The 20,738-nt window shown below is 34.7% G+C and overlaps 1 protein-coding gene across 2 annotated transcripts in view; it reads right to left on the bottom strand.

Annotated features, from left to right (window-relative positions):
- TOP2B (DNA topoisomerase II beta) overlaps positions 1 to 20,738 on the bottom strand; it is a 76,174-nt gene that overhangs the window by 31,696 nt on the left and 23,740 nt on the right. For both annotated transcript variants that reach the window (XM_075547144.1, XM_075547145.1), the window contains exons 5-19: positions 19,064 to 19,209; positions 16,948 to 17,045; positions 15,826 to 16,038; positions 12,430 to 12,603; positions 11,068 to 11,169; positions 10,849 to 10,986; positions 8,425 to 8,563; positions 7,044 to 7,201; positions 6,792 to 6,917; positions 3,772 to 3,882; positions 3,583 to 3,688; positions 2,388 to 2,497; positions 1,918 to 2,010; positions 1,703 to 1,817; positions 236 to 357 (exon numbers count right to left, since the gene is read on the bottom strand). In XM_075547144.1, coding sequence (XP_075403259.1) covers positions 236 to 357; positions 1,703 to 1,817; positions 1,918 to 2,010; positions 2,388 to 2,497; positions 3,583 to 3,688; positions 3,772 to 3,882; positions 6,792 to 6,917; positions 7,044 to 7,201; positions 8,425 to 8,563; positions 10,849 to 10,986; positions 11,068 to 11,169; positions 12,430 to 12,603; positions 15,826 to 16,038; positions 16,948 to 17,045; positions 19,064 to 19,209 — 1,951 coding nt within the window. The remainder of the gene's footprint in view (positions 1 to 235; positions 358 to 1,702; positions 1,818 to 1,917; positions 2,011 to 2,387; positions 2,498 to 3,582; positions 3,689 to 3,771; positions 3,883 to 6,791; positions 6,918 to 7,043; positions 7,202 to 8,424; positions 8,564 to 10,848; positions 10,987 to 11,067; positions 11,170 to 12,429; positions 12,604 to 15,825; positions 16,039 to 16,947; positions 17,046 to 19,063; positions 19,210 to 20,738) is intronic.

The following is a 20,738-nucleotide window of genomic DNA, read 5'->3' as shown; positions in this document are numbered from 1 at the left end:
TTATTGGGGGCTCTTACAGTTTTTGTCATAATCCATACATACATCGTGTCAAGCACATGTATACATATGTTGCTGTCATTTTCAAAACATTTTCTTTCTACTTGACTCCTTCATATCAGCTCCTCATTTTCCCCTCCCGCGTCCCCATGAACCCTTGATATAAATAATTTTTTCATGTAATTAAATTTTTTTATGCTCTAGGGCCATCTCAGTCAATTACAATCTTAATGCTTACTTCTCCATGATGATAAGCAGACATCTCAGCAACCGATCCAGCCAACTGGGCAACTTTGACTTCACGTTTATCATTCCTCTTAAAACAGGTAAATAATACTTTTCGTTGGCCTGGTTTAAAGCCTAATTATTTAATAAAAAAAAAAGCAACCCCCTTTAGAAGATATTACTTCAAGATATACTTGTTAATGATTCTTTCAGGACATGTTCTATATACTCAGCAAACGCAGCAAAAATACAGTTTGCTTTCAAAAAATTCCTGACTAAAATTGTTACTTCATATAACAAAATATGTACACAAAAGCCAAGTCTTACATCCTCAATCTATTCCAAATATGAGATAGCAATTGAAATATGTCTTCTAGCCTTTTAAAGCACTACCCAGGGGGCAACAAACTCCTTTCTCAAAAGCCTCCAAGCACTCATGAACAAATGCTAGTGGTAAACAGGATTTATTAAGAGTGGTAAACAAGTGGTAGTTAAGAACACGAACTTTAGAATCCCACTGATCTGGACACCATTCTAATTCCAGCTATTTACCATGCAACTTGAACAAATTCCTAGATTAAAAATGTCAGTATTCTCATCAGTGAGGTAGAAATTATTACCTTCCAAAGGATTATAAAGAATCGCATGCAATGATGGAAACAAAACACTGTGCTCACTTATCATTCTTATAGTTCTAGACAAAAGAGCACAGTGAACCTTTCCAGTGACTGCTGCTAGCATCACCCACATCACTGTGGGCCCTGGGCGTGGCAGAAACAGGGATAAAATGTGGTCTGTGCGCCATAATAACTTTATAATCTAATGGACATGGCAAAGTTAATACAAATAGAATTAAAGACCCAATAACTGACATGAGTTTAGGCATCTGAAGTCAATTTAGACAGGAATTAAAAAAAAATATTTCATAGAAGGGATACAACTTAAAAACTAGAACATTGATAAGAAAAGTCATTTGCAATGAGTTAAGAAATTAAGTTAACAGAACTTTACTAAAAATTAGAAAATGTGAGAAAATACCAGAAGACCAAATTATGTTATAAATTCCCCAGTATTAGGTTTCAGGTAATAAGGCAAAAAAAGATGTTTTAAAATGTTAGGCTTTAATAAATATTTTTATCTAAAAGTATTTTTATAATTTGTTATCAAAGTCTCATTTTACTTTTTATTTTACAAATTCTGCAATTTTTGAAATAGAAGTTCTTGCAATTTCGGGACAAAACCTCAGTTTTCCTGAAAATATTTTCTAACAGGGTTTAAAGTTTCTAATTAACAGTAAATATTTCAGTCCTACCATAGTTCAAAAGTAACTTCAAAAAAGCATTTAAATTCTCTGAATCCAGTGTTCATATGACTTATAAAATCTCAAGAAGACTTTTAAAATTTATTACAACTTAAAGTACATTACATTAAAATATTCAATTATATATAACAATTCAGATACTTTAAAAAGTCTACTTACCATCAACAAGAGATGGTATAGATCTTTCATTGTCTGAGTTTGAGAAGAGAATCAATTCCTTATTGATGAAATCATTGTAAGTCAAATGTTTTGTCGCTGTACCATATAAAAATTGCTAAGAGAAAAGTTATATAGCAATATTGTGAATACCGCTGCATGTATTTTAGTCTCTCACTTTCATACTTTCTTCCCCATATCACCACTCGATGACTAACCTCTGGTAAGCCATGTAACCTACGCTGTCTCCGATCTTCCATAAAATTTGTTAGCCATTCTTTTCTGTCATCAATCTTCTTCTTACTGAATGCCTGCAAGATTCCAGGTAATGAGTTCATACATCAAAAATAATAATTTAAATACAAATTAAAGTTTAGATATGGCAAATGTCTATTTATTTTTACTTAAAGTATATGTACTCATAGAATCCTGTGTTATGTTTGGTTGTGGGTTTTTTTTAACCAGTACATTTTTAATCAAAAATATACTTTACCTTTCAATAAATAATTATGAAAGCAGGGCATAATCTGGGGAAGGGGTGGAGAGGGTAAAATACTAAAATTAACTAATTTGATCACAGGGATCTCAAAAGAGACACATCATAGGAAACTATCATAGGACTGGAAGGAAAGGTATGAAGGACAGAGAATAGGTATTTTAAAAGGTTTTTTAAAATTAACTTTATTACCAAAGTAATGGCAGCATCATCTTCAGGACCAGCATATCTAAATAAGATACGATGCCTTTCCATATCGGCAAAATATTCCTTTGCTTCTTTAGCTGTACTGGTACCCAACCCTGCACAGTTTAAAAAATAAAACTGAATGATGAACATAAATGGCTATTTGAAACCAGTAAACATAAAGCTGATGGGGAATTTATAATAAATGCATCAGCCTGGTAATACCTGCAACCAACAGAGCCATCTTAATATTACAAAGGGACATGCAGTAAGGCCTCCTGACCTAAGTATATATCACCACTTCTCATATAGTTTTGGCACAAAAAAGTACTAGTCCAAAAAAAACATACTAGTCCAAAAAAAAATACTAGTCCAATGCTAATCACACTCCAATTTAACTATTGGCATACTGGGCCGGCATGCGTGGTATATATTAAGTGAATACACAGGGGTATACACAGGTATAGAATGTGGGAAGATATGAGATAAACTAACTTTTTGAACAACCTAAACAATGTAAGGAAAAAATACTAAAAGTAGATTCATATATTAAGACTTAAAAAAACAAAGTGTAATTTGTAGCTCATCTTTGGATTTTGACCTATTTACTATAAAAAATTGTCGTAATTCTATTTTGTGTTACTATTACACAAAATATACACAGCAGAACATATACCAGTTTGACAATTTCTAAAGGTAGAATTCAGGTACACAGATTATATTCTTCAAATAGTAATTTTTAGCCTCCTTTTCTGAATTATTCCTCCCCTGATTAACATAAACTCACTTGTAATATGGGAGAAATTTTAAAACACTGACCGGATATTTGATGGCATTCAGGAAAGGTACAAAAATGATATTTATAACATGTAGCCATGCTGTTTTTAATTTCTTTAGAGATAATTTAAAATAATTATTGATGAAAAGCTATAACACCTGGGAGTTATTTCAAACTACTAGTGTGGTGACGAAAGGGGTTTTGGTGATACCAGACTGGCCATGAAGTAATGAATTAAACTACATGGAGGCAAGGGGCCCATTGTACTTCTCTACAACCATAAAATTTTCCATTTATTTTTAAATCACCAACAGCTGGTTTTAAAGTTCACGGGGTAAGCCTTTGTAATTTTATAATATTTATAAAACTGTTCAGACCATATGATGCTTCTGCTGACATAAATGAAACATTTAAATTACAAACCTTTGTAGTACTTTATTTTCCATGCCTTCTGGTTTTCTATATGTTTTTTCCATTCATCAAATTCAGGAATACTGTAGAAGGAAAGTTCCTGCTTATTTTTGCTTGCCTTAAATTTAAAAGAAAGTCTTTTTAGTGTTTCTGTTACGTTATAAGGTTACGAGTATAAAAATATATTCCTGTAAGCAGTACCTTTACAATAGGAGTAATGAACTCTTCAAGAAAACCGTGTTTCAAAAGTGATGGCCAATTGTGATGAATGAAATTAATAAGTAGACCTTTGATGTGAGATCCATCTTGATCCTAAACAAATGTAGCAAACAGTGCTATAATTTTAGAAAATATAACTATATATCTAATTTTTAAAATACATAAATCTAGCAAAGAAGCAAAATGCCATTAAATTCTACACTTAATTGTATATAAAATACTGCTCTTTAGATGAACATAGTATGTCCTCTTGAAATCCAAATAAAGAATACAGGTAGTGATGAACTGAAGGTTTTTACCAGTATAAAACACATTATTATTATTATTATAAATATTTTATAATTTGTCCAGATTTTATTAAAGAATTATTTCAGGATAAAAATTCTTAAAATAGAGCTATACTACCTAACGTCAGCAGGCAGAGAAAAGTTAATCTTGGGAAGTGAGGCAAACCTGTGTCTTCACATATTCAGATTGCAAATTTTCCACTTAAAACTATATACAGATACGTGCCACTTAATGATCACGATACTTTGTGTCAGTGGTCCTCAAACTTCCTAATGCTGTGACCCTTGCATACAGTTCCTTATGTTGTGGTGAACCCCAACCATAACATTATTTTCATTGCTACTTCATATAGGAATTTTGCTACTGTTATGAATCAGGCGACCCTGTGAAAGGGTCGTTCAACCCCCAAAGGGGTCGTGACCCACAGGTTGAGAACCGCTGCTTTATGTTAAACAGGACACATGAATTGGATGCTGTGTAATCACCATCCTTCACAGAGTGCTTACAGTTGTCCTCATCACTGATGCTACCCTGGTCTCACCTGTTGTGGGAAGCAGCCAGAGAGAAGGTGCAGGAGTGGCGATGGAAAAGAATGTACCACTACAGCAGCCTGCGCACCAGACAAAGCCACAGAGCCCTGTGCAGGAACACGTCCTGTGCCTCACCCTGCTCGTATCCCACCAGTGCCAGTGCTACAACAGTGTAGGCTAGTGGTCATTACGACCACCAGAAAGAAATAATAAGTAAACAACAGAAGGAGAGCTGTTTTCCCATTAAAACAAAAGTTTATGGAAACCACCGCGTTTCTGCAACTCTACAAATACTTTTACTAAGAGGACATCCCCACACCCAGTGCCTTTGAGTCAATTCTGATACACAGATGCAAAGATATCCAGGGTTTCCAAGGCTGCATTTTTAAAAATTGTTTTATTAGGAGTTCATACAACTCTTATCAAAATCCATACATACACCAATTGTGTAACGCACATTTGTACGTTCATTGCCCTCTTCATTCTCAAAACATTTGCTCTCCACCTAAGCCCCTGCATCAGCTCATTTTCCCCTCCCTCCCTACTCCCTCCTCCCTCATGAAACTTTGATAATTTACAAATTATTTTGTCATATTTTGCCCTGTCCAATGTATCCCTTCACCCACTTTTCTGTTGTCTGTCCCCGAAGGGAGGAGGTCACATGTAGATCCTTGTAATCTGTTCCCCACTTCCAACCCACCCTCCCTCTTACCCTCCAAATATCACCACTCACACCACTGGTCCTGAAGGGATCATCCGCCCTGAATTTCCTGTGTTTCCAGTTCCTATCTGTACCAGTGTACATCCTTTGGTCTAGCCAGATTTGTAAAGTAGAATTGGGATTATGGTAGTGGGGGAGGAGGAAGCATTTAGGAACTAGAGGAAAGTTGTATGTTTCATTGTTGCTATATCGCACCCTGACTGGCTCGTCTCCTCCCCAAGACCCTTCTGTAAGGGGATCTCCAGAGGCCGACAAATGGGCTTTGGGTCTTCACTCGGCACTCCCTCTCATTCACTATGATAAGATTTTTTATTTTGATGATGCCTGATACCTGATCCCTTCGACACTTCGTGATCACACAGGCTGGTGTGTTCTTCCATGTGGGCTTTGTTGCTTCTGAGCTGGATGGCCGCTTGTTTACCTTCAAGCCTTTAAGACCCCAGACACTATGTCTTTTAATAGCCAAGCACCATCAGCTTTCTTTACCACATTTGCTTATTCACCCATTTATCTTCAGTGATTGTATCAGGGAGGTGAGCACACAATGATATGTTTTGTTCTTTGATGCCTGTTAACTGATCTCTTTGTCACCTCGTGATCACGCAGGCTGGTGTGCTTCTTCTATGTGGGTTTTGTTGCTTCTGAGCTAGATGGCCGCTTGTTTACCTTCAAGCCTTTAAGACCCCAGACGCTATGTCTTTTAATAGCCAGGCACCATCAGCTTTCTTTACCACATTTGCTTATTCACCCACTTTGTCTTCAGCGGTTGTGTCAGGAAGGTGAGCATCACAGAATGTCATTTTAATAGAACAAAGTATTCTTATATTGAGGGAGTACTTGACTGGAGGTCAAATGTCCATATGCTACCTTCATACTAAACCTATCAACATACACACATAGATCTATTTCCCCATCCTCATGTATAAAAATATTTGCATATGTACATTCCCTTATTTAAACCTCTATAAATGCCCTTTGTAGAGGCTCGATATCTTTATGGGAGATAGTCTCATCTTTTTTCTCAGAGTAAGCTAGGGGGATGAAACCTCCAACCTTGAGGTTAACGGTCTAAGAGGCAATTACGTGGATGCAAATAAAATTATTTTTAATTTTCTAGTTCCTCTTCTACCTGTGGATTATTGCCACTTGACTATTTAAGCCTTCCTTATATTTTCTACATCCTCAACTATTTACCATGTAACAAAAATGATTACTCAACACATTTCTCACTTTGAAATTCCATCTTTTCTTCTTAGTTATAGTATATTTCATACCTATAATACTCTTCTCCTATTTATCATATTTTAAAATATTGTAAAATCAACAGCATATTAAATATAAAATGTCCTTCACAAAAAAGTTCCATAAACAATGTTTTTTATAATCTCTTGATATATAATCACTTTCACTAATGCTTGGAACAAGTTTCATTAAACAATTAATGTAACCAGTTGCAAACCAACCTGATCAGTCATAATCATGATCTTTCCATAGCGTAAAGTCTTCAGAGATTCAGCATCATCGTAACTTTTCTTGTATTGTAGACCAACTATTTTAATAATATTGTTTATTTCTGCATTTTCCATGATCTGTGCAAAAATCATGTCAAAAGTATTTTTAAAGTGTTAAATTATTACAAGTCAGACTTTATATTCGAAAAGTCAACTGTAGTAAAGTTTTAGTAAAATTATTTTCATGTGAGTATATGAATTTACCTGTTTATGAGACGCTTCCCGTACGTTCAGAATTTTGCCCCTGAGTGGAAAGACTCCGTATCTGTCTCGTCCAATCACACCCAATCCAGACACAGCAAGCGACTTGGCAGAGTCCCCCTCTGTCAATATCAGTGTGCATTCCAGGGAATGCTTGCCACCTGAGAGAAATTTTAAATTTCATATAAAACACACTATCGTGAGAGGAGATATCAGTCAGTGTAAAATACGGGGGGCGGGGGTTATAAATTATCAAAGGTTCATGAGGGAGGGTAGGAGGGGAAAGAAAAAAAATGAGGAATAAGGGTTCAAGTAGAAAGAAAATGCTTTGAAAATGATGATGGCAAAAATGTACAAATGAGCTTGACACAATGGATATATGTATGGAGTGTAATAAGAGTTGTACAAGCCCCCAATAAAATGATTATAAATAAAAAATTAAAACCCACTACCATATGGTGAGGAGTCATGGTGCTGGTGTGGTTGTGCCCTGAACTGCTAACTGCAGAGTCCGCAGTTATAAACTCCCAGCTGCTCTGAGGGAGAAAAGAGGCTTCTACTCGCGTGAAGAGCTAAGGGTCTCAGAATCCCACAGGAGCAGAATACTGTCCAGGGTCGATATGAATCAGAACCAACTCAAGGGCAGCAAGTCTGGTAGTGTTTTGTGGGGTTTTTTTTAATAAAAAAAAATTCCAACTAATAGCAACCCAGATAAGGCAGTGCAGGACTCCTGAGACTACAGATGTGAAGGGAGCAGATCGCTTCATCTTTCTCCCGTGGAGCAGTTGGTGGGTTTCAACCACCAGACTTGTGATTGGCAGCCCAGTGCTTAAGCCACTGCATAACCAGGTCCCCTTAAAAGGATATCGATACATATGTAAATTCTGAATGAATTTATACCAATAAGAAAAAGTTAACCAGATAAATTAATCATTATAATGATTATAGTAAGAGACTTATACTTTTTTTTATTTAATCATTTTATTGGGAGCTTATACAGATGTTGTAACTATTCACAATTCAATTAGATCCAAGCATGATTGTACAATTGCTGCCACCATCAATTTCAATTTTTTTTTTTCTTCTTGAACTCCTTGACATCAGCTCTCCTTTATCTATCCCCTCCTTCCTCCATGTACCCCCAGGAGCCCCTTTTTGTTTGTAGTCATCTTTTACTTTTAGTAGTTTGAGTAGTAGGCATATTATATTTAATTACCATCCTCCAAATAATAATGAAATGTAGTATATATAGTGATTCAAATGGCAAAACGTTATTTTCTGAACAGCAATTCTTAACTAAATATGTCATATGTAAACTAAAAATGTCTATGACAAAATGAAAAAATTAAACAAAAATAATCTTAAAAATAAACCTGAATCTTACCAGCATCATTAGCATCGTCCAGTTTAGGAATGCCTTTAATTTTACTGTACTTGACTGATGAACACTTCTTGTTCAGTTGAGTCTGTGCCTTAAATTTCACCCAGTTCAGGATACTTTCTACAATGCCACAGTTAGAAGCCTGAAACCATAAAATAATGGCATACAAATAAGTCAAATATTCATACATTTAGCAAAAGTTTATAGGGGCTAATGCAATACCTGGAACCTTATAATTTTAAGACAAAACAGTAATTGTTAGATGACAATATGCAGGGTTCATACTAGTAAATTTTACTTTACAGTAAAAGAACTCCGGTAATGCGATCATCCATTGCACTGACATAAAGACACATGGAGAGAATAAGACAGCGTGACCTTACTGATCCTGAAAGTTAAATTCCATTATCTTGGGAAGTTGCATTTCAGGTATATGACACACAGTTCGTATATTGCTTGAGAGACACAGAAAAAAGAGGTGAACTGTTTTAACAATGCTAGCTTTCCCTGTATAAGAGAGAAAAATAAACCTAAAATTAAATCATTTATATCACCATGAGAAAAACTTATGAAGGTATAAATTTGGGAAAACATTCCTAAAGGTAATTTCCACCCAAAATTCATTATGATTAGATAAAAAAATACTATAAAGCCTGAAGCTAGGACCTGAAAAGCACTTTTTTATTGTACAAAACTATTTTAGAAATTCCATTGCAGGAATTTGACAATCTTTTTTATCTCAGTGACAATTACCCAGTCCTTCCACGTAAACTATAAATTCATAAAATATGTGACAAAGTGAGTTATTTATCTTTACATCTCAGAGCCTCACATATTTAACGCACTAGACAAGTACTTCATGTGTGCTGATGGTACCAATGGCCAAGGGAACTAAGGCAAACCTTGGTTATCCACAACAGCCAGATTACAAGATGCAGCTAGCAGAAGCATGGTTCTGTCACAATTTTTAGAATTGTCTATTTGTACTCACCTTATTTCAGAAAGGTTAAATAAATTTCTACATAGTAAAGTGAAATTTAAAAACATGTGGAGGAAAAGAATTGATGCAGTTGAAATGAGAGTAGGAAAAGTGATTCCTAAATCTAAGTGATTATAATTCTTGGCAGTATCTATCATTCATTGTTCTACAAAACAATAATCTATCCCTAGAACCTATCAGAATTCAGATTATGAAAAGCATTATAATAGTACATTTTAAAATATAATGAAATGTACAGCAAACTTAATAAATCACCCATATATTTTAAATGTAAGCATACCAACATCTATAGTTCATAAGAAACTGATCAAATAGAAAAATCAAGAAAATTACCTAATTATAGTATTTTCTCAAAAAGCTAGAAATAGAACAACCATATTATCCAGCAATCTCACTCCTAATTATAGACCCTAGAGAATGGAAAACAATGACAGACACATGCTTACCCATGTTCATTGTGGCTTTATGTACAATGGCAAATAAATAGAAACAACTGAAATGCCCATCGATAGATAAGCACGTAAACAAATTGTGGCGCACTTATACAACAGATGTACAACCATAAAGAAAGGTGCTGAGAAGCAGACCACTGGTGGACCTGGAGGACAAAGTGCTAGTGAGATAAGCCAAGTGTGTAAGGACAGATATTGTATAACGAACGGCTCTTTTATAAGACGTTAGTAGTAGGGAATAGAGACATCGGTGTTCACTGAAGAATTTGTGTGGCAATGGTCAAATGAGAACATAACTTGCTAAGTAAACTTTAAATATTCCACTTTTATTTTTTTAATGATTTGAAATAATTCTATTCAAAACAGAATACTTACTGTATATACTCGTGTATAAGCCGAGTTTTTCAGCACAAAAAAAATGTGCTGAAAAACTGGGGTTTGGCTTATACACGGCTCAGGGGTACCCCAGCGAGGACAGCATCTATGATGACCTCACACCAGCTGAAGCTCTGCATTGGGATATGGATGATGATGAGGAATCCAGTTTTGAAGGACTTTAACTCTTTATATTCTAGCTTGGTTGCTGATTGAGCTCAGGGAATAGTCCTCTTAAGGTATCATTGTTGCTACCTTATTGTTTTTGTGGAACCTATTTTCCACTTACTGTGCTGGTTTACTAATGTTAAATGACTTGCTGTCCTTTTATCAATGTGTTTTATTTAAAATAGATATTTAAATGCATTACCCCACTGAGGTCTCAATTTTCAGTAATTTAATTTTCATTTGTTTTGATTATTGAAACTCACCAATAGCTTCTGCATTTTCCACCTGAGTCTTATACTCAAGTCAATCAGTTTTTCTGGTTTCCCAGGTAATAATTAGGTCCCTCAGCTTATACTCCGGTCGGCTTATATTCGAGTATGTACGGTAATTCATTCTAATAACACACTGAAAAATAGCACAACTAATACTCACTGCTTTAAAAAATTTTTCTGACAGTTGGCACTTGGATCCAAAACTTTTGGGTTGCAAAGTCATATTTTCCTTAGTCTGAGAATCAAAAGTTGGATTTTCAATAAGGCAATTAATAAAAACCCATATGTGGTTTTTCACCTGTTAAAACAAATAAAAGGCTCAGTATCAAAACGTATGCTACTTATTAGTGTCAGAGCATCTATAAGAAGCACGACGTACTTGAAAAGGTTTCACAGATACTCCAGCTTTGTTCTTCTTCTTAACTACTTCAATTAGTTTGCCAACAACTTGATCCACTACATAATCAACATGTCGACCACCCTAAGAAAGAACATATATACATGAAATCCCAACTTTTCTAAAAAACAGAACATTTACATACTCTTTTCTTTAATCAGGAATGTTTAATCTTCAACATATGAACTCAGTTATTAATCCAACTTCCAGGAGTATAAAATATATTTCAAAATGGCAGAGTTAAGATTCATATCATGCATTGTTGGGTCACAGACGGCATTTGGCCACGTAGCCAACAAATCTCTAATCTGTTCTTAACTGGTAAAGTGCCCACTGTTAAAAGCTCACGACCTAGCCTCTCCCTGTAGGTCGGGGAAGCCGTGTGACTCCGTTCTCCCCATTCTAGTAGATGGGCTTCCAGGGTCACTATCATACACCTTATAAAAAAAGGGGGCAAGGGGGCAACAGTTAGTTGGAAAATGCATTTGTCCTTCCCCATTCTCTCCCTAAAGTTTAAAAGAGAGTCATGAGGGTACAGCAGGCATCTTGAAGCTATGAGAATGAAATTTACATGTCAAATGAGCAGAAAATAAAGCCAAGAGAACCATAGGTCTCCGACGGCACTGCAGTAACACAGTACTGATCTACGATTGCCTACCTCCAATCTTTAGCTAATAGAGAAAAAATAAAATCTTGACATGTATAAGCCACTGTTATTAGGTCATTATATGTACAATGCAATCATAAATGACACCAGATGACTGTTGACTAGAGTGATCTTAGATCATAATTTTTAAAATAATACTGAGGTTAAAACAATGTTTTAAATTGAACAAGACTGTGTGTGGTAATGGTGTATGCCATTCTAAAGAATTTGAACTCTCTTTTTGTAGGCTTCTGGATTTCAAAATGAAATAAAATTCTTATGTAAAATAACTTATCTACTGACCATAAAGGCTGAGATAATACAAGCACATATCCTACAAAACTCTAAAGCAGATAATATCATCTATATCTGACTCCTAAAGAGTCATCTACATTAGCTTCTCTTCTACACCTCAACCTCATAATACAGAACAAGGAATTTGTTATTATTCTAAATGTCATAAACATAAATGTAACCACCTAGAAATGTATCAATATATGCTTATTGCTCAATAGACGTTTAAATAAATTGTAAAGCAGCTTTTTTTTTTAAATAGCTTATTTTTGTAACTCAAAAGGATTTAGGTAGAAAGACTTTTCTGGTTGACAATGGTTTGCTTTGCTTTGGGTGGTGATAGCTGCATTACTTTTAATACAGGCTCTTCTGCCTTTGATTCAGAGACAAAGGGACATACTCACTTTTGTCGTTGCGATGCTATTGACAAAGCTAATTTGCTGGAATCCTTTTTCGCTCAAAGTGAGACAAACATCCCATCTTTCATTTGCAAGTTCATGGATAACTTTCAGGGCCACCCCAGTTTCATCCAGTTTGTCTTTTACATAAAGATCTACATAACTTCGAAATCCATTTACCTATTCATTTTAAAAACAAAAGCAATAAGTAATCTTAAACTTGTAGCTCAGCTATGAGTGGCACCAGGTACTTATCATACTTCCTATTTCCTTTCATTCACAATGAATTTCATCCATTCAAACCTTTAGGGCTTTTCTTTATTCTATTCTTTGGACCCTGGGCTTTAAAAACACATTTATTTTCATGTATATATGATCAAAGAGAAGACATGAAGGAACAGCTAAACAGGTAAATTATTATAGTATCTTTCAAAATTTGAAGTTTTTAAAATAGCAAAGTAGACTTCCAGTTTTAGTTCAAACAAGTAGAAGCTGAAAAGGAAACATAAAAAGCAGTACCAAATTTCATCCTTCGATAAGAGAAATATATCTAAAGATTTTTCAGGACTCATTAAGACATTACGATCACAGAACAGATGGCCATCTCAAAGTCTAGAGAGGGCAACAGTGTCTGCAAGGAGATCGAGAACATGAGCTTCTGCCTGCCTGGGGCAAAGCTGCCTGCTGGCACAGAAGCAGATAGAAACATTGCACTGGAAATGCAGGCTAATTGTTAGTGGCCAAGAATGGACTTGTGAGGCGTGTGTGAAGTTCGGAGGTTGGTAGTCATAAAGATTTTCTTATTCGTTCCTAGTCTTTTCCTTCAGGACCCACACCAAGCTGTGACAGGGAAGATAAGGAAGGCTTCGGAGCAAGCTGCTGTCACTGTATTGGCAAGGGCAGAGAAGAGCTGCCACTGGCAAAGTCACCCTGACCCATCTCCCTTAAAAAATAATCATCATCATAATCTGAAGAGAAAGAGCGACCAAAGGTGAAACACCATTACAGTTGGGGTAAACACAGTCTCAGCCACCACATGTCACTTACATTTGGTTGTACTTTGATGGCATAGTCTGCAGATCAAGGGGCCTCATTGACATGGATTGAATACTGGTGGATACCTACTACAGCTGGAAGACGAGGTAGGAGGGCAGGGGAGAGTCTCTACCTTTGTCGGAGGGGCAGAAACACAGGTCCAAGGTAGCTGAGACAGAACCTGACATCAAAGAACATCTCCTCCCAAATCCTACCACCATGCTAATAAGCCTCCTATAATAACAGCGGATTTGCTTACAGCTGGGTGAGCTATCAGACAACCTCTCTAAGGTGCAGCTAAAAGGAAAGGCCAAAGATAGCAGGTGAGAAAAAAAACAATAAACAAGTCTTTAGTGCCCATAGTAACAATGAAGCATCAGGAGCTACAGCAATGATTACAAACACCACCCAATTCTTGATGAATTAAAAGAAATCTCTACACTATATGACTATTTACCTCAGTAACTACTGCACTATCACTATTAACGTGTCCAGTTGTTACTCAAATATACAAGGCATACCAAAAGGCAAGAAAGGGAAAAAATAGTAATAACACATTCACATTCTGAAAACACAAAGAAATCAGAAATGTTCAACTATTAGATATCCAAGCAAATTCATTGCCCTAACATCAATTTGGATTCATTCTGACCATACAGGACATCAAACTATTCCAGAGCATTCCTGAAACTGTTAAGTCTTTACAGAAACAGATAACCTCATCGTTCTTCCACAGAACAGCTGGTGGGTTTGAACCACGGCCTGTCACTTAGCAGTTCAATGCTCAACCCCTAGGCTCCTAGTGCTCCTTGGAGAGGAGCATTTGAAAAGGAATTATTATGTTAAAGGCTTTAGTGGAACTTATATACAACAAAGTGCAACTTCAGTTGAAAGGCAGACACTTGTAAGAAATAATCAAATGTAAATGCTCAAAATAGAAAATGCAATAGCCAACTGTTAAATGAAAGATTAATTTGCTCTGTAAAAATTCACCTAAACCACAATAAAAATAAATACAATAGCAGAAATTTAAAATGCCTTCAATGGCCTCATCAGTAGGTTTGACTAAGAATTAGTGAACTTGAAGTTAAAGTGATAGAAAGTACATAATCTGCAACTCAAAAAAGAAAATTGAAAAAAGAGAAGAGTATCTAAGAGCTATAAGATTATCAAAAAATACATATGCATAATTAGAAAGAGCAAAAGGAAATGGCAGTATAAATATTTGGAAAACGAATGCCAAGCACTTTTCAAAATTTGTGATAGCATGGCTCAAGAAGTTCATAGAACAAGAAGCAGATACCCACCCTGACAAATACCCACATATGTCAAATTTTTAAAAGACAAAGAAAATATCTCCAAGGCTGTCAGAGGAGTTGAAGGACATGATATCATTTGGGAACAAGGATAGGACTAACAGCACATTTTACATCACACGAGGTACCATCATGAGTTGTAACTGACTTAACAGTAATTGGTTTGGGGGTTGTTTTATTCTCATCAGGAAATATGCATGCAAGATTTTAATGAAGTGGTGTCTTTAAAATATTAACAGGTATTTTTTAGTGTCACAAGATTCTAGATCCAGCAGTATTTCTGCTTCCAATAGAAATATCCTTCAAAAGGAAAGGAGAAATAAACTTTCTCAAGCAAACCAAGACTGAAGAACATCATAGCCGATAGACAGAGCCTACAGAAACGGTTGGAGAAAGATCATCAGGCAGAAGAAATAAAATCGAGCAGAAGCTTAGAGACACAGTAATAAGAGCAATGGGAATTAAATATATATATAATCTTATTTCCTCTTGTTTTTCTAAAAAATAACTAACTACTAAAGCAATAACAAAAAATCACTAATTTGGGGAAATATTATTGTAGATATGTTTTTAAAAACATATTTATCTGGGTTATTCTTTCTTCTCCTTGTAATGAGGACAGTATATAGCCAAATAAAATGACAATTATACAAGGGATAGGAGGAGGGAAACTAGAATGTACTGTTAGAAGGACCTAGGCTACTACAATGAAATCATATGAAATTATTTAAAGGTAGATTCACACCATTTACAAATATATACTGTAGGCTCTAGAACAATTCTGAAAAAGTATTTTAACATAAATGAGTAAGGATATAAAAGGTAACCATTTTTTTAAAAGCTCAATTAAAATCACAGAAGGAAAAAGCAATAAAAGAACATACCCAAGTAGAAACATCATGGTAGTACATTTTAATCCAAATACATACTCTAAATATAGCTTTTAAGAGCTCTTAAGATAGAGTTTGTCAGAACAGATTTAAAAATCAGGATCCATGTATATATTGCCTAAAAAGTAGCAGAGTATTAAACTATTTTATAAGATACTTACAGGCAATTTCTTTCCATTAAATATGACTTTGACCCCTTTGCACGAGCCTGCCAAGTCATAGGCTCTTCTGGTCATGAGCGCCACGATATCTCTGTCAAGCTTGTCCATCTTAAATTTGGACAGATCTGGTTGGAATGTTATGCATGTGTAATCATCACCATCAAAATACTTAATTTTGGCTTCAGAAGTCTTCATCATATTATTCATCCATGTCTTAAAAAAAATTCAAACATTTCTATAAAATGTTTCTAACATTTCCAAACACATAATTAAGATATGATGAAATATACCCATTTACCAAAGTGTGTCCATTTTCCAAACTTATAGCAAAGCAAACAAATCCTAAACTTAATATTACAGATGAAAAATCTTAAAATACTTTCTATAAAAACCTCATACTTTAAATAAACAAAATAGGTAGTACAACTAAACTGTCAGAATTTTATAAAAATAAACTATAGAAAGGAAAGCCTTACTCCCATGGAGTAAATTCCACCTCACAGCACCGGGTACGACAGGGTAGCGTTGTTGCTGTGGGTGTCAGAGTGTAACTCTCTACAAGAGTAGAGAGCCTGTCTTTCTCTTATGAAGCAGCTGGTGGTTTCAGACTGCTGACCTTACAGTGAGCAGCCCGGAGCGTAATCACTACACCATACGAAGCAACTAGTTGAGCTGACTTAAAATTTTTTAAACTATTTTCAAAGACTTGCAAGAATAAAATAAGTATGAATTTGAGAAGTGAATAATTTTTTAAGCATGCCAAGTGAATATACAATATAAGGGGGCTTCAAGAAGTCACTGGGAAAATCTCATCTTTTAATTCCATTTTTCTACAATTTCTAAGTCCCTTTGCATTGTAATGACAATCTAAAATTCATATCAGTTTACTAGTGTAAAACTCTGTTAAAAAGAGAAGTCTATTGAATAAGGTAAGTTGGGTCAAAGGAATGGAAAAGACAGCCTCATGCAAGGTTTCCCAGATATTCTGACATCTCTCCATACTTATACTAATGACTGGCTCAATGGTTAAAGGGGAAAAAAAGTTATTTAGGTTATATGACAATTTATCTAAGGTTTTATTATTTCATAGAAACAATTTTTTAAGACACATTTCTATCATACCTGTTTAAAACTATGTTTGTATTCTTTGCAAGCTGTTTCTACTGTGAACTTTGTACTGAAAATATTACAAAGTTTTGCACCATAACCATTGCGACCACCTGTAAGAATAATTAAATAGTTTTAAAAGAAATTATTTTAAATGGATTTTGTCAACTTATCTACCATAAGACAAGTTTGTTTTTCAAAAGTTCTTATTGCATTACCTTATCAAGCATCTCATGTATAGTTCAGAGCATATTCAAACTTTAAAGAAAAATACAATTAAGGTTTAGAATATATATACTGTGTAGAATTAAGATTTCATTTGAAAATGTTACCTTTGTTATAATTTCAATAAAACTAATATGATTATTTCCTATAACCAAGTCTATGCAATTGATTTGTCATAAAACTATTTCTATCCAAGTTCACATCTCTTGCAAAAGTTTTCATCTATTATTACTTCTCAGAACCTAGGTTTAGTAAAAAAATCATCTTTTCAAAGAAACTGTCAACTACTTGTGTACAACAAATAAGAAAGCATTTGTTTTTCATCAAATGATTTTCAAGTCTATTTAGAATCTAGATTTTCAACCTTAACCCTGTTAAAGAAAATAATTAAAGCATAATTAGATAGATCCCTCATCCATATTGTTGGAGTTTTAAAATAGTGCAGCCACTGTGGAAACTCCTCAAAAGAAAAATACATAATTACCACACAGCCCAGCAATTTCAATCCTAGATATATATCCAAGACAATGGAAAGCAGGAACGAAAATTGAAAGTAAACAAATAACTTGTACACCAATATTCTTTGTAGTGTTGTTCACAATAGCCAAAAGGTGAAAACAATCTAAACATTCACCAAGAGACAAATGAATAAAGACAAAAAGGCACATGCATACACACACACAACCATGAGGAGGTGAAATAATTACACATGCTACAACATAAATGAACCTTGAAAACATCATAATACATGAAGTAGCCACAAAAGGACAGATGTATGATCTCATTTATATAAATTATCTAGAATAGGCAAATACATAAAAAACAAAACTCATTAGTAGGTACCAGGAAGGAAGGGAAAGATGATAAAACTTTGGGAATGAATTGCTGTGATGGTTATGTAACATAATCAATACAATGAATGTAAAATATGCATGCCATTTAAAAAATACTGGTGTTACTATACAATAAAATGAATAATTTTGTTAGTATCAAAAACATATGGTATTTATGTAATAACACATTCATACATGTAGGTACTATACCAGTCTAACAAACTGCCAGTCAAGCTAGAGGTCCAGCAATTCTAATAACAAAGTCACGGTTTTATCAGATTGAAGCTTTTACAATACAATTACCAGTCTAACTTCATAATACTTGCCTAGTTATTGAATATAAACAAAATAAAATTTGGCACTTTAACCATCTCAAGTGTACAATCTAGTGTCATTGCTCACAGACACAATGTGGTAAAACCATTACTACTATATGTTTCCAAAACTTTGTATCGTCCCAAACAGAAGCTCGCATCCATCAGCAGTAACCCTACACCTCCATCCTCCACAGCCTCTGGTGTCCCCGAATCTACCTTGGTGTCTATGAGTTTGTCTCGCCTAGGTATTTCACACACATGGGATCATACAGCAGTGGTCCTTTTTTATAACCGGCTCATTGCACTTAGCATAATATTCATCCATGTGGTGGCATTTGTATCACTGCAGCCCTTTTTTATTTTTGTCTGAATAATATTCCATGGTACATAATACCCCATTTGGTTTATCTACTCTTCATGGGCACTTAAGATTATCTTCGCCTTTGAGCAATTGTGAATTCAATGGATATTAGTGCACAAGTGTTAAGGGCTTCAAAAAGTTCATAGAAAAATTCGATCATCTTTCAATTTGATTTTTCCACAAACTTTTTGAAGCACTCTCATATCTAAGAATAGTGTTTTACAAATATTAATTCTGAAAAGAATTTTATTACCACACAAAAAATTTTGAAAAATAATTTTATCACCACAAGAAAACTACAGGTTTCCTTTTCTATTTTTACATGGAAAGAGGCTTCAGATTCTATATTAAGAGAACGGCATTTTTCGTCAAACTTTCTGTCATTTAGACTTTACCTGTAACTTTCTTCTCATCATCATCATAATTACTGGATGTTAAAAGTTGTCCAAAAATTAAAGCAGGAACAAATACTTTCTCAACTTTATGTTCTACTACTGGAATGCCTTTCCCATTATTCCAAATGCTTATAATGTTAGATTCACTGTAAAAAAAAATAAGCAAAATTAGACCTTAAAATAATTTAATGATACATTAAGTTATATAATAAGAAAAGTCATCCAGAAAATCAAGATCACAGCTACTAGCCATTGTGGAAGGAGCTGGGTTTTTTTAATTTATATATCAAGAAAACACTGGAAAATACATTTCTATCCCGGAGCACACAATTCAAATTAAGATCACTCTGATCTGAAAAATACAAATGCAAAGTTGTTGTTTTTTTTATCAATTCTTTACAAAGCTTTAAGAACAATGAAGTTTTTACAAGAGTCAACTAGAAATCAAGTTTCGTCTTCACACTTATTAGCTGCAATCTTCCTGCTTCCGTATTGGATACTACAGCTCTGCAGAGCCACTAACCATTGCCCATGCCATTTTGTACCTAAGCTACACAAGAGCTGGGAAAAGGACAACCTCGAATATGTCCCATTTTGGACGGCAATGTTATAACTGTTTGTACTGCAGCAATCATTTTATAAACTAATTTTAATGTTCTTAAATAAGTAGGCATTGTCCATTTTCCTGTAAGCTCCTTTTCTGTCACAAGTCCATCTATTTTAACTGAGTACACGCTCTTACAAGAAACACCAATTTCACATAGCCAATCAAGCAGATGGAAAAGTTTGCCTCCTCTACTGTTTTGTATTACATACCTTTATACCATTAAGAGTCAAATTTGCAAATAAGCACAACTTCATCGTCAGCACTGAGATAAGACCTTACAAAATAAAGAGCTACCATTTGCGAATCTGATTCTCAATTACTCTTAGACACATTGATTTACCCCAAAATACATATCTAATCTCTCAGAATTTAATAAGTATAGGTATTATGCTAATATATTAAAGTTATAAAAATAAAAACCAAACATCCAGGGAGAAATAACTGAAACAAAATCTTTAAGCTAAAACTAAAATATAACTTTTAAACACAGCATCAACTTTTCCCAAATCAGCAACCACTTTTCGTTTCCTCCAGTGAATTCTTAGTCTTCTAGGAGAATTTTTAAGGCATTTTCATTCATCTCTCGATAATTTTGTGTACTTATTAGTGAGCATAGTTTTTCCTATCAGATGCATTTAAATAAGCAGAGAGTGAAAAGGGTATTTATTGATTGTAAACACAACGATCAAATGGCACAAAAATCAATACACCCTCAAGAAAACCTTCAATTGGTTAACGTCATCACAATTTCAAAAAAAAAAAGATTTGATATCTACAACATCCAATAAATCTGTATGTGTATGAAATCACAACTCTCAAATTATGATGTTACAAAAAGTTTAATCTGTAGAGCTTTCTAGATCTGATACTCATTTATCTGCATTGCAATGCATTATTTATGGCTCTCCTAGCCACAGTTGTGTGAAGTCCTGGTGACATAGTGGGTTATGTGTTGGGCTGCTACCTGCAAGGTCAGCAGTTTGAAACCATAAGCTGCTCTGCAGGAGAAAGAGGAGGTTTTGTGCTCCCATAAAGTATTACAGTCTCAGAAACCCACAAAAGCAGTTC

This window comes from Tenrec ecaudatus, chromosome 4 (genome assembly GCF_050624435.1).
Source record: "Tenrec ecaudatus isolate mTenEca1 chromosome 4, mTenEca1.hap1, whole genome shotgun sequence".
Classification (NCBI taxonomy): Eukaryota; Metazoa; Chordata; class Mammalia; order Afrosoricida; family Tenrecidae; genus Tenrec; species Tenrec ecaudatus.
The sequence above is the reverse complement of the archived record's forward strand: the minus strand, read 5'-3'. Positions and strand labels throughout refer to the sequence as shown.